General features: G+C 39.2%; 1 protein-coding gene across 1 annotated transcript; it reads right to left on the reverse strand.

The window, feature by feature from the left end:
• Positions 1–5,169: 5,169 nt before the first annotated feature.
• TFPI2 (tissue factor pathway inhibitor 2) lies at positions 5,170–14,484 on the reverse strand. The gene is made up of 4 exons (XM_017729294.1): positions 14,332–14,484; positions 13,693–13,872; positions 12,282–12,455; positions 5,170–9,911 (listed from the first exon to the last, which is right to left on the reverse strand). The coding sequence occupies exons 2-4, from the start codon at positions 13,787–13,789 to the stop codon at positions 9,808–9,810; spliced, it is 375 nt and encodes a 124-aa protein (XP_017584783.1). The 5' UTR covers positions 13,790–13,872; positions 14,332–14,484; the 3' UTR covers positions 5,170–9,807.
• Positions 14,485–14,490: the final 6 nt, after the last annotated feature.

Genomic DNA, 14,490 nt, shown 5'->3' on the forward strand with positions numbered 1-14,490 from the left:
CCCAGCCACAGACCACAAGCTCATTCCCTACTGTGCATCAAGTAAACTTTGAGATCAAAAATATTCTGGTCTTAGGTCTTACTGGAACTGGAAGTAGCAAGTGAAAGGCTGTGTATTGCAGGAATCCAAACTATTCAGTATGTCAACACTGTTTGAAGAGCCACATGTGCGTCATGTTCTTGTTTGCAAGCTAATTAGACCGCTTGTTTTGAAAGATGGATTAATGAATTAATCACAGGGTGCGGTAGATGTTTTTTCTTGTCATTCTGAGACTGATTTAATATAAAGTGTTCTATTTTTTTCCATGTATGATTCATTTCAGAACTCAAAAACACATAAAATAGAAATGTGAAATGATAACTGTGTTAAAAAATGAAAATTATAATCACTGCCATCTTTGGCACAGCAAGTTTTCTTTTCTGTTATCTGAAACTGCAGATAGTACCAGCAACCATGGAAAGAGGGAATGATATGGGAGCTTTCTCATTAATAAATCAAAGCTGAATGGAAAAGGGTGCAGTTTTGATTGCACAAAATGCCCGACAGGTTTCTGATTTGCAAATCTGAAAACAGGGATGGTTCACATCTTGATGCTTTCTCATACTGCAGCATTTATGGAATTTTTTTTCTTCTTTATTCAAATCAATTACATTTTGGGCAACTCCTAATATTGCAAAATTCACAGCCCCAAATTTACATTCAAAAGCAGAAGGCAGCAGAGACTGGGATCTGGCTCAGCCTCCAACCATTTCTGGCCACTCATTTCTGGCCAATTCACCAAGTCAGCCATTTATACATGCACTTTTCACTTATTTTCCTGTTTTTCAGCTTTCCCATTCTACACAACTGCCCACCTAATGGGCAGAATTATGCACACCCTTTTCATGGTGATCTAACCTGCACGGTGAGATCCTGGTACTCAAGAAAAGAAAGAGTCTTATGTTCAGCAATGCTAAGTTGTGTGATTCTGAGCAGGACATTTAGCATGAACTGTGAACCACCTGGTCTTCAACCACTTTGAAAATGAGAGGTGGAGCCAGATTTTCAAAGGTATTTACCTTAATAAATATAGATATAAATGTCCAAGGACAGAGATAAGGAGCCCTAGACACTTTCTTAAAAGCTCCTGGGAAATTCTTGGGAACTCAATAAATAGAGGTTAGAAAGCTATGCAGTTATTAAAATCCCACAAATCAAACCTTTGCAAATGCAATCTTTGTTTCCTGATCCCGTCTGTTTTCACCTTCAGCTATACAAACACTCTCTGTGCCAATAAAAGATTGTGCAGTTCATTCACCAACAACCTCCTTTTCATTCTTCTTCATTACTAAAACTGAAGAAATGTCAGAGACCAAAGTACAGACTGCAAAATCTGCATTACTAGTTGTAGGTTCTTGACGGGTTCGGTCGGGACGGTCGGTGACGGAGACGAGAGATCTCTATAGTCTGATCTTGGGACACATGGGGTTTATTGTAAAGGGCGTGGGTATAGGGGCACTGCTCAGAGCTGCCAGACTCAGCTCTGAGCAGGTCCAAGAGAGCAAGAGAGTAAGCGGGTAAGAGAGAGAGAGAGAGAGTGTAAGAGCAAGGAGAGTGAAGAAGAAGTAGTAAGAATAAGAGAATAGAATGGAAGTGTCTGAAGTCCTGGTTACAATACAATAAATCATCTTCTGTACTGAATATTCTAATTGTCACTAACCAATCTAATACATGATACAAATCCTATAGCATTTACATACAGCCTATAAGAGTTCTTATATTACCATAGAGTGTTACATCTTAACTTCTAAAAACTACTCTTTGGACCCCTTCTGCTGAGCTAGTAGGGTCTGCTCTGACCCTTGCACCTGCTTGCAATCAAAGGGTATTGTTCAATCAGGAGGGGATTACCTTCAGTCGGCCATACCATTGTTTTCCAGTTGTTCAGTAACTAAGACTTGGTATTTCAAAAGTGGCTTTCATTTCGATGTTGCCTGTAGTTTTCATATTCCCAAAATCTTTTGTCAGGCAATCATATTTATAAGGCTTTCCTGTTTCATCTTCCCCAACACTAGTAAAGGGGACATTGTACAGCCCAAACATATCCCATAAGGTTGTGCACTGAGCCAAGGCAGCAATCCCACACCTGATTCAGAAAATAAGCATTTTTCTTGAACATTGACTGTTAAATGGAAATTTAGCAGAAGTAACACACAGGAAGACTGAGTCCTAATTATGTTTCAGAGTGTGACTATCCAAGTGTCTGAAAGAGACATTATCAAACCATAGTGAGTGAATGCCCCACTAATCCACTGCTAGGTATGGATTTAGTTATGCATTGCAATTTCTCTTCACATCTGCTTTGTTTGAAAGCAATAAAATAGAGAAAGCTGTCACAGTTATCCACCAGTTCAAAAAGCTCAAAAATCATGCTTTAGTGTGTTTTATGGAGCTCTCACTGCAGCTGAGATCTATTGCATAAGCTGGAAAACAAAATTATCATATTTTATGTTTTCTGTTGTCTGATGGTAAAAAACGCTACCTTTTAGGCTGTTGCTGACTACAGAGATACATTTCAAAACTCTATTAATCCCCTATGCTGCCACCTGAGAGTCCAGATAGCTGATTTTTAATTTCTTTTGCTTCTTGTACATTAGCTAGTGTATGATAGTGCTGCAATATGAACATATGACCAACAAGTTTGCCATGTAGCGCTCAAGAACATAAATCAACATTGTTCCTTGGAATAAAATATGCAGCTTTTATCACAGAGCATACTGTACAGAATAGACAGTGGGATGGGTTTGCTGGAAGGGGCAGGGAAGGAGGGCTCTGTCACCAACCTCAGCATCCCAGCAGGCCAGGTCGCGTGGTGGAAGCCCCCTGTTCACTCCTGCTCTCCCCCTCCCCATGGCCACTTCCCCACCCCCATCCAGAGAGATGCACCCAGTGCTGTGTCCCTCTTCAGGCCCTGCTCCTCTTGCTCTGTACCTCTCAGCTCATGTCCCTGGCAGTGAGCTGCCCCTGGCCCTGCACAGCACTGGGACAGATGTCCTCCCCAAATCAAAGTGGTGCTTCTAGCACAGGCTGTGACGTGCACTGGCAATAGGGATTTCCCGTGTAATCGCAATCCTAAGTGCTCTGGGTGCCCAGATGGATGGACTCACTTGTATCCTTAGTTTTTCTGTGATGTCCTCAGAAAACTTACTTCTATTTCCAGCCTTATGTTACTCTTCACTTGAGACAGTCACTCATACTTACTGGAAAATTTGGACTGAAAGCTCAGACCATCTGGCTAATAAGCACAGAGAACATGGTCAGGTCCAGTGGCTCTTGGCTTTTTCAAGAACATGGTGCAGGCAGAGGCTGTTCAAGAGGGCAAAACAGAAGGAAGTGCGATGAGTCAAAAAAGGCTCTCCCCTCCTCCTTCCAGCCCAGGATTCCTTAGCCAAGGAATGATCATCACTGCACAACTTTCAAAAATGTCTCTTGTGATTAGGAGGGACCATGCAAGAGCTGGGATTATTTTATTTTCCTCTGATCTACCCTTCTCAAGTGCTTAAGAGAGTCCTACCTCTTTTCTCTCCACAAAGCCATCTGAGCTGTTTGTCAGTACTTCACAGAGCTGAGGGTTTCAGCAATAAATAGTTTGAGGGCATTTTGAGGCTCTGAGATCTGCAGCCTCGCCCTCTGCAGCTGAGACTCAGCATGCTCCTCCCTAACACTTTCTGGGCTGAAATCAGAAAGCTATTTTGCGAAGTCAGATTTCTCAAAACTGAGAAAAAATAAAATCTGAAACTTAAGTGCTACTGAGTGCTCACTGCCATATTTAAAGGCGTAATTCAGTCTGTTGGGGATAGAAAAACTGTGGGTGTCTATACAAAAATGAGGCAATAGAGTTGGATAATTCTCTGTCAGCTCTATTGCAATAGGTTTGTAAAGAGCTTCTTTACTGTATATCTGGAGTTCAAGAGAAGCTTTCCATCTGCATTACTGCAGAGCACAGTCTGTAATCTTTTTTCAGTCTCCTATTAAATAAGAAAATAGAAAATTGGAAAACAAAATGAGGTGAGCTCTACTTCACTACATTTTAGTGTTTGTGGCTTTAAAAGGTTCTATGATAATTAGAACTTACATTATTCATACTGTACAGTTTTGTTTGAGTATTGCTTAGGTTAGTTCACACTAGAAGGGTGCAAAATTGCTCTTATGAGACCAGTTAAGGAATTCATTTTAATTGCCAGTACAAAAGGGACACTTAGGTGCCTACTAGTGTATACTATATCAGAAAGAAGAGTATCCAAACTATATGATGAATTTAAACCATACTAAATTCCTCCTTCAATATAAACTGATTATCTAATTATCTGAATACTGTTTTAGATTTAAAAAGAAGTCTTGGCAAAGGTGGAAGGAACAAACCCTGATAAAACTGAATCAAGGAAATGCCTTCAATATTAAAACAGGTATTTCCCAATATTTTTGTAGAATAGGCTTCATAGCAGTTTTAGATCGAATCCTATTTGAAGACATATTGAAGTAAACCAATGAGAGTTGCTCCACCAGATCAAGCAATCACATGCAGAAGCTCTGTGGGCACTGAAACAAAGATTGGAAATTTTTTGTTTAGCCTTTGTTTTTTGGCTTGCACTCACTGATGAACACTGGAGAACTAGATCTCAGGTAAAGCAGATGCATGTGCTGCTGCAGAGGAGCACTGATCTATGCAAGATCATGTTTCTGCACTTAAAAGGAGGTTATTAAGTCTTTGGATTCACTCCAGCTCTCGTTGAAATCGTGGTAGAATCCCTCTGGATGGCACAGCGGAAATTGTACAGGCTCCTTGTGCTCCAGTGCAGCAGCCTGGATGCATGAGGGAGCAGTAAATACCATTTGTCATCACTGTTTTTCTCATTAGACTTCCCTCCCACTTTTAGAGAAAAGGGTGGGGGGGGGGAGCTTTGCCAGTTGTGCTACTTTCTACCAGATGCATTTTTATTAAGTGTTTCAACATCAGTAAAAATCAAGATTCTCCTTGTTGAAAATTACGGTAACAATGCAAAGCTTTCTGATTTGGTAATGTGGTGTATTTTTCACGCTCTACTCTTTTGACTCTTTAAATAGCTTTTATTAGTATAATCTATTCTCTTTATCTTGCTTCCCATACACAGAAAAAAATCTCATAGACAATAGAGTTCATATGCATTTATTAGATACTATGAGCTTTATTATTGCATTTCACACTAAGCTTTAAAACATGTAAACAGGCATTGCCATCTTAGAAAAGCTGCTGCAAACTTCCCGAGCAGTGCCCTACCTCCAAGAAAGCTCACTGAGCAAAACTATTGTAACTCAGCTGGCAGATACAGCATTTAACCTGTAGTTAATACATTAAGGCCTTTAATGAGGATCTGGCCTGGGAAAACAATAAGGCTTAAGATTCCTGTGTGGTCACCAGCTTGAAGTTCAGCCCCACCAAGTCAGACAATGTGATGTGCTTTGAGTTGCAATTGCATTTAAAACCTTTTCACACAAAAGCAGGTGTGTGCTTTTGTGCCTAATCCGATCTCTCTGGAAGAGCACCAGTTTTGTCCATATTCATCTGAAATTATGGTCAGCGCTGCCAGTACAAAGGGGACCTTCATTAAAAGTGACTTGTTTTATTCCCACATAATAGATACAATGTCCTACATTTCATAGATTAGTCTTTAACTTGCCTGAACTATCTCTCTTTTATAAATAGTTCACACATGAGCTGGGAACGCTCATTTCTCCAGCATTTATTTGGAAATCATAGCTCATGATCACACCAGTGGCTAATGCTTTTATGTATCTTGTTTACATATATTACTTTTTAAATATCACTGCTGTTCATCAGGCTCTATATTCTATGATTAACACCCCTTCTCCTCAGCAATTAAGTAATTTATCAGATGACAGACATTATTGTACTGGACCACCATACAATGAAAAATGAGGCTTACTTCAACAAAAGCAAGTTTTTCTGTTTTCTAATTATTGCCAGTGATAGTCTTCCTTTCTAGAAAGACAGTGAGGCAGATTTTGCTTTCAATAACACTGATGTAAATGCATAATAATTCTGGCAGAGCCACAGTGCAGTTCTTCCAGATTCACATAGTCATAGCTGAATAGTGTTTCTCTAGCAGAACAGATTTCTTTTCCCTGTCTGGGTTAGAACAGCTGCCCTCAGCCATATGGCTGACTTCAAGCTTTGGGATAAAATCTCTCACCTCTGATCTGAGACACAAGTTTAGGGATTTTTAATTTTTTTTTTTTTAACATGGCCCATTGTTTCTAATAAATGCTTCTTTCTAAAAAAAGTTCCATGTTTTCTACCTCCTCAACTGATGAGAAGTGACAGAGAAACAGGAATGCTTCTGGTAATCAGAAATCTGACTCCAGGCATACAAGCTGAATTCATTGTCAGTTTGCTACTACAGTATGGAATTGTGAGAAAGCCATTTATTGGGGCAAATCGCTGTTAAAATTATATGTGGTGAAATTCTGCTTGCCATCATGTAGCTTATCAATAAAAATATTATGTGGTTCCACATTAATTTTTTTCTTTTCTCTTTTTGACATTTAAAATTCCATTGAAATATAAAGATGAAGACCTACGATGAAGAATCAGTGCAGATTTTCATTTTTATAATTTTTATACAGTTCTTTGCAAGATATCTCTAAGAAATTATCTGGAATAATGGGTCACAATGAAAGTTAAAGAGCAATGATGTTGCAATGGAGTTTATTCAAATCTGCTTATTCCAGCAACTACTTTTCAGGGGCAGGTATGACTGTCCTGTGCAAATCACTAGTCAGGAGTTTCAGTGGCAGTTTGCCTATGCAAACCTGACTGATTATAATCACTGCTTCCCTCCTCTACATTAGAAATTTGCACTGTGACACACAATAGTAGATGCTGGACACTGGCTACTATAATAAAAGTTAATTTGCAGGATGGTATGGGCTGCATCAATTTTCAACGTGGCAAAACACTAACAGTTGGCCCAACCTCGGGCCTGTGTTGCTTCATCAGCAAACTGAAAAAGGAAGTAAGTAATGAATCATATAAAAGGCTGTAGATGACAAGTGTTTAGATTAGTCAAAGTCACAGTAGTCTGAAGGGATAGTAAACTAAGAACACAAAGCAGAGCAGCACAGTGACAGCTGAAATTCTTTGTAGCTAAAAAAAAAAAAAAAAACACCAACCAAAAAACAAGAGATGAAGGCATTTACCTGGAAATATGGTACAATTTATGTAATAGCTTCAATAAGGAACTGAAAAAACTTCCATGAGCACCTCCTTTCCCTGCCCCACCTCCTCCAGAATACTCTACAGCCTGCTCACTAGGAAACCCTGTGAAAATTATGGTTTACATTAAATTTCTATGTGATACCAGGTAGATAAGGGATTAAAACCCAAACCTATGATATTTCACTGCATACTTTAGCAGTAAGCCCTTAGACTTTAAATTGTATTTTTATGCAAGAAAAGAAAGTGCCTGTGGAACAGCTGCATTATAAAGGGCTGCAGTGGCCACTGCAGCACCCTGGTACATCAAGACAGCTCTTGCTGAGACCCTGAGCTGGCATGAACAGAAGAGTACCAAACTCTTGGATCCTTTCCAGGACATGAGCAGGGTATTGCATTGCTCAGGGCATGTTATGATGTGTGACAAGGCACCCAATTCTGACATCAGAAAGTAGAGTGGAGCTGCTCTAAGACTTGGGACTCCCTTTAAATCCTAGGTCCACTTTTGTACCCCATTCTAAAGATACTCCTATGAAAGTCAAAGACCCAGAGACATAAGAAGTAATAGTAATTTCTCAAACATGATCCCAAAAATTATACCCCATGGTGTTGCTGTTAAAAGACAGCCATCCTCTACAGTTAAACACCATGTTTAAGTTGAACTCTGACTTCCTAAACAAGCTCGTGTTTTTATAAGCCATGGTCAGAACATGAAATAAACACAGCCCTAAACATTAGCATTAGGTATGAAAAAATATTCAGAGGATGCCTTGGGCTGCTGCTGTAAACAGGACAGCCAAAATTCATAACCCACAGGAAGGAATACGGGCAATGTCCATAGATATCGTACCCTGGCTCCCCCAGGGAGTTTATACTGTCCCCTTTATTTGAAGGCTGGTTACCAAGAGAAGAGGTCTGGCATGGGACAAGCACTCAAAGCTCTGTCACTAGTTACCTGCAATTGTCTGCTACAGTGTTCTCATTCATCTGCACTAAACAAGAGATGATTAAAATAAAAAGGGGTTTTGAGACCAAGAACCAGAAACAGAGTGGTAGAAAGACAATGGCAAGCACAGAGAGCTGCTTTAATTGGAAATGTGGCAGTGATAGAAACATTAGTAAGAAAATCTTGACTAGTTTGCCCATCATGTTCCCTCTCCAAAATAGGCTTAAAGCACACGCCTGAATTTTTCTAACTGAAAGCCAATGTCATTTCAAACAACTAGTTTGTCACCCACACAAAAGCTATTCATATAGTGCAACATCAAACAGGAGACCCAGCAGCAGACAATCAGCTTAACTAAGCACCCCTTTGAGAGCAGGTCTTTCGAGAGAGCCAGCTGAGCTACAAAACTTCTGGGGATGAATAACCTCAATGCAATTTATTGGCTTTCTTCAAATAAAGACCTCAGTGTAAGGAAATGATTGAAGAGACAACTCTGTTAGAGTCATAATCAGCAAATTATAGGTTCCATTACACATATTGGTCTGTACAACTCATTCAGGAAAATGACAGAACAATCTTTTTTTTTTTTTCCCCACAAAAAACATTTTATTAACATTACTTACCAATTTATATTTAGAAAACATTGTAGGTGAAATTAACTGAAATTCAGGCATGATTAAAATACAAAACATAAAAGGATGTGCAAAAGTATCACCATAGGCATAACCTACCATAAGAAATATAAAAGTGCCTCAAAAGAGGGATTACTCTTTTGTAGATGAAATTTGCAGAAACTTCTACTGCTCTAACAGCTACTGCATTATCACAAATATCAAGATCCTCTGCAGATGTAATCAGCATAGCTCCATTAAAATCAGTAAAACTATGCTGATTAATGCCATATGAGGATCTGGAGTAACAGCAAAAATTTCAGATGTCATGAAAAGTAATGGCCATGTCTTTATTTTAATACTCAACTAGCTTATTCATTGCCTTTGTCAGAGTGTTTATCAAGGCACCCCTATTCCAAATTCTTTCCTGTGGGATGAGCTGCATTTAAATTTGTACTTCTTTTACTGTTATGACAGCTTCTGAAAGCCTTGACTAAGAATGTTAACTGTAAGTGACAATCTATTTAAATGATAGGGCCAAAGTACATAAATGGCAGAGCAATAAACCTCTGAACACACTTGTGAAAAGTTCATTTTCTTTAGTAAGCAGAGGATGCAAAAAAAATTTTAAAAATCCATGGTAGCTTTTCAGTGTTGTAGTCTCCTTAGTTATACTAACAGACAATTGATTTTTCAAATTTTAATTGATTTGCAACAGCTGAAATATTCTCCCAAGGCAGTAGTAATATTCCCCCCATAAAAACATGGAACTCTAAACACCTGTCTTTCCAAAGTATTATTGCAAAGACAACAGAGAGAAAAACCAAACTTAGGTTCATTCTTCTATTAAATGCAGTTCCTTATAAAAAAGTAAATTGCACAAAAAGCAGTCCTGAAAGACAGAACTATGTCAGTATAAAACTTAGTGAAAAATATCTTACAAAAGAAGAAAGTGGAATCAACAAAAAGTGTTTCAAACATCCAAGTGCACATCAGCTTTACGACTTTGGGTTATACGTCTGAGATTTTTTAATCAGTTTTCTCACTATTTTTCTGCGGAACCCATTTGTTGGCCTGTTGATCCTTGGTTTCTGATTTCCTGCTAAAAAAACAAAGGAAGCAGTTAGGGAAACAGCATGACAAAACTGTTACTACTCTTTATTGTTTGGTTTTTTTTCATGTTATGCTGTTCAAGCAGTTGTCCAATAATAACAAACATATCAGAAACTGTAAAATGTGTTCTGCATTCCCTATTCTCACACTCTAAGGTCTCCAGAGTGTTTACCTTTGGCACTGGAATCCTACTTTGTTGCTCTTTTCCTGAGCAGGCATCAAAGCCTTATCTAGCTGTCCTGCAGTGACAGCAGAATGGAACTAAATACACTGCCATCTATTAAAAAAACCCAAAACAAACAAAAAACACCACCCCCCCCCCAAACAAAAAATCCCAAACTATTCTTACATTTGTCTGAACAGTGGGGTAAAGGTTAAAAAATACCCAGTGTTTCTGAGAGATGAAAAGAAAAGTTGAGTTTCTGCACAAAACTCACAGAAGCTGCAGAGTAGCCTAAGACAGTCCAAGTTAACTCCAGACATGCTTTCAAAGGCTGCAAGAACTGTGTGAGTGCCGTTCAGAAAACAAGTACTCTGCAGTCTTGACTGAAAATCTTTGTCTTTCTGCTACCTATTTACCAGCATGCAGAGCCACTGTGGCCAGTTACCAATTCTTTTGCTGTCACTCCAATGTGTTTGCTTTCTTTTCTAATATAATTTTTTAAAAATGAAATTCATCACAAACCTTTTCACTCAAAACACTATACATCAATTTAACAAGCAGTTGCATATTTGCACAGGGAAGGTCAACTGAATTCGAGACTCCAAAAGGTAACAGAAAAGATGCTGGGGAGGAAATAATGGAAGCAGAAGAGGAGGAGTGGCTTAAGTTGCCTGAATTATTTGCCTAATGTTGCAGTGCCAAGCCACAGAAATGAATATGCATAGCACAACATTAATTAGCACTAATTATGCCCTTAACTTTGGTCTTTGGCTGTACCAAGCCTTATTGAATTGTGAAATCCACAAGCTGATGAAAAAGCTTGTAACTGATACTTTACATGTGGCTATCTGGTGCTCTAGTTATAAGACAGACAGCATTTCCTTACTTCTTTCTTCCACAACAACAACAACAACAAAAAGGTGAGGAAGAGAGAAGCCCCAGGTGAATCTGGCAGGGGCAGTGTGGAGGTGAGACGCTGAAGAGGCAGTTTCCTTCCTCCTCTCCCCACACACTCCAGCCTGGAGCCTGGCCCTACCACTTCACAGGTAGTAATGAATGCGAATTAGATAATCACAAGCATCTCCCATAAACTTAACATACTATTAGAGACTCTCTCATAATACAATGGCAGAGACACACTCAGACTTGTCATCCACAGAAATACTGCTGTCATGACTAACTGGCAGGCAGTACTTTTATTTCTGAGGACCGTACTCAGGGTGCAATCCTTGCCCCAGTCCTGGATTTCCAGCCCAGAACTGAAGAATCATCTCCCAACATAAGGCTTCTGACTACACAACTTCAATACTGAGTATTCAGACCTTGTGCATATTATGTTTAAAACAGAACTACTTTTTAGTTTTTCCTTTTTTTTCCCCAAAGGCAATGTACATGCCTGATATGGCCTTAAATTTTTTTCCCATTAGTATCAATTTTTAAAATACTAGCTATGTCTGTTTCCTAAGTGTTCTGGGGAACAACATACAATTATGCATTTCTCTATTTCTCTCATTTATTTTCATATCAAATGAATTAAACTAGAGTATTAAAACTTGCAATAGCTGGTATGAACATATGACTGCAAGTAAAAGCACAACTGTTTTGATTTACAAACACAGCCATTAGCTGGTTTGAATAAAACCATTAGGAAAAAATCAATTATCATTCCAAGCTTTGCCCCCACAGCCACAGATACAGCTGACACAGCAAAACTGATGAGGCAAAAGTCTTTAGTAATGGGAATAGGAAATATGAGTAGGCAACAGGGAATTGAGGTAGGATGGTAACTTCTGAAAATGAAAAGGAAAAAAGTAAATTGATTTCACAACTGACTTTAATCCTATTTAAAACTATGCAGAATAAAATGATATTTTAATTAGTGGTCATGGAGGTACTGAACAGTTTGAAGACTGATTCCCTGTGGGCTCTAGAAAGCAGGCTTAGTCTTTTTGTGTGCCCTTCTCAATACTTCATTCAAATATGGTGTAACCACCTCACATCACACTGATCTTGCCAGAAGGATTTAGCATTGTATTTCAATTTTCCCTGCCTTCGAAAACATTGAGTCCAAAACACAAAAAGCATACCCCTGTAGCAAGCCAAGGTGAATAAAAGAACACTGTGAACACTTGTTACTGGTATGTGGATTGCTTTACCTGCTCGTGACTGACAAAATACAAAAAAAACCACCCTTACCTTTTCTACAGACATTGTAGCAATCCATTTCAGTGACAAAGTTGTTGGCATTTCCACCACAGCCAGTATATCTGAACTCTTTACATGATTTAGTCTTGGAGTCATAGTAATAGCGAGGCACAGAAGAAGAACACAGTCCTTCATCCTTTGGGCTATAGCATAGCAAGGGGCCAGCTTGGGGAAAAAAAGGACAAAGGAAAAATGGACAAAGGAAAAAAAGAGAGAGAGAAAAAAAATTACATAATCTCTGTAAATGGCTTCTTAAAATTGACCCTGCTATAAATTTTGTGTCTAAACAGCTCTTTTTCCCCTTGAATTGACACTATTACCAATGACTTCAGAGACTTTCTGCATCTTATTCCAGTGAGTCGTGCATTTGAGAAAGCAACAAACCATCCCAGAAAACAGGATTATTATCCTGTAAGTGAAATTCATCTGCTTTCCCCATTTGTGGTGCTACACGTATGATAGCTAAGATTTTTATATAATGTTATTCCATATATATAGGAATATAGCAATAATTTCAGTGGAACAACCTCTGTAGAAAAAAAAAAAAGGCACAACTTTGCTATGATTTTGCCAGCAAATTCTGCTTGCAGCAAAATGTACAAATCCAACAACTTTCCTCAAGAGCATGTTTCTTTTTGCCTCAACAAAATTTTACTTTTCCTGCTGTAGACCCCTTATCAACTCATTAGAAGTGCAAGAGAAATAATTCAGCTTTCACCTAAGAAAATGCTGACAATCTGTCATCAGCCACAAATAAATGTCATCAAGCACTAATAAAGTTTAGGCAGTAACAGCTTTCATACATTCTGGTAGATTTTCAAAGATCCTATCTTGAACTGGATGTTCATACCAAATGATGAACCTGGTGTTCATACCAAAACTTAGTTATAGTCACCTGCTCATAATTACCACCATTCTTATTTAAAGCTCAAATAGAGAGACAGTGAAGAGTCACGTCAGGCAAAACACTTTTATCAGAAGCAGAGCTGTTGAGTGCCAAAAACCTGAGCCACCTAACACCATCTCTCAGGCCTGAATTTTAGAAAGGTGCTTCTGCTTTATATTACAATACCACTTCTCTGAATGTGACTGACACAATCTCTGACATGTCTGCCTCAACACAGATCTTCAACCTTATAATTTCCCTTCAGATACACCTCTCTAGAAGTAAAGAAATTATTTGGGTATAGTTGTGGGTATATTTAAGATCACAGCATTTTTGTTCTTTCAGTAACAGCTAAGACAACATATCAAAATTAAAGTGGACAATATAAACATCTGCTTCACACAAGTCTTCAAATATACCACTGTATGGGTATTCAGAGAAAAACATCAAATAAAGTATCATCTTCATATCACTTTCAAACCATCTATTTTATTAAAAATTTGGAACAACCATTACTTTTTTCTGGCAGACAGTGGTCCATACAAGACTGCAAATCTCTGAAGTTATTGCCATTTCCATAACAGCCACCGTAGATGAATTCCTCACACCGCATCGAGCTCAAGTTAAAGGCATATCTTCTTAGATAACTCCTGCAAGGTCCTCCATCAGCCTCCAGCCGGCATAATTTGGGCACTTCTGCAGAAAAAATAATTTCATCCTCTGTAAATTCACCTCTTCATGGTTCGCATGTTACTGCAGACAATACACTATTACTTCAGTTGCAAGCAAGTCCCAGTTTGTCCCACATGCATTTTACTGGAGGAATCCAGTGCATTGATTAGCAAGTAGGTGCAATATTAAACTACACTTAAAGTACTAATAGATCAATTCCACACATCATCTCTGGGCCATCTCCCTCTGGATTTTCTGCCTGAAATTTGACATCAGCAAGAAGCTGCAACAAGCAGGAGGGACATCAGTTAGACTCGATCATCTTAAAGGTCTTTTCCAACCTAAACAATTCTCTGTTTCTAAGATTCTATGATACATCGAGTGGGTGCAAAGCGTCCCGCAAGCCACGCAGCCTCCCCGGTGTCCCCTCCAGCCCCCTGCCACCCCGGGGCCCTCTGGGACACTGCCGGTCCCTGGACTCACTCTTGATGGTCCAGCAGCTCTTCTCACAGTCGTCGAAGGTGAGGAAGTTGTTGGCGTTGCCGTAGCAGCCCCCGTAGGTGAACTCCTGGCAGCTCTGCGTGTGCCGGTCGTAGTACCAGCGCGGCACCAAGGCGCGGCAGGGTCCGTCGTCGGGGGGCA

The sequence above is a fragment of the Corvus brachyrhynchos genome, unplaced genomic scaffold (assembly GCF_000691975.1).
Source record: "Corvus brachyrhynchos isolate BGI_N302 unplaced genomic scaffold, ASM69197v1 scaffold142, whole genome shotgun sequence".
Lineage (NCBI taxonomy): Eukaryota > Metazoa > Chordata > Aves > Passeriformes > Corvidae > Corvus > Corvus brachyrhynchos.

Coding starts and splice junctions, on each gene's coding strand:
- TFPI2 (XM_017729294.1), bottom strand. CDS start 13,789: ATGCGGTGTGAGGAATTCATCTACGGTGGCTGTTATGGAAATGGCAAT. Junction 12,456..13,692: donor CCACTGTCTGCCAGAAAAAA/GTAATGGTTGTT, acceptor TTTTTCCCCAAG/CTGGCCCCTTGCTATGCTAT. Junction 9,912..12,281: donor CTACAATGTCTGTAGAAAAG/GTAAGGGTGGTT, acceptor TTGTTTTTTTAG/CAGGAAATCAGAAACCAAGG.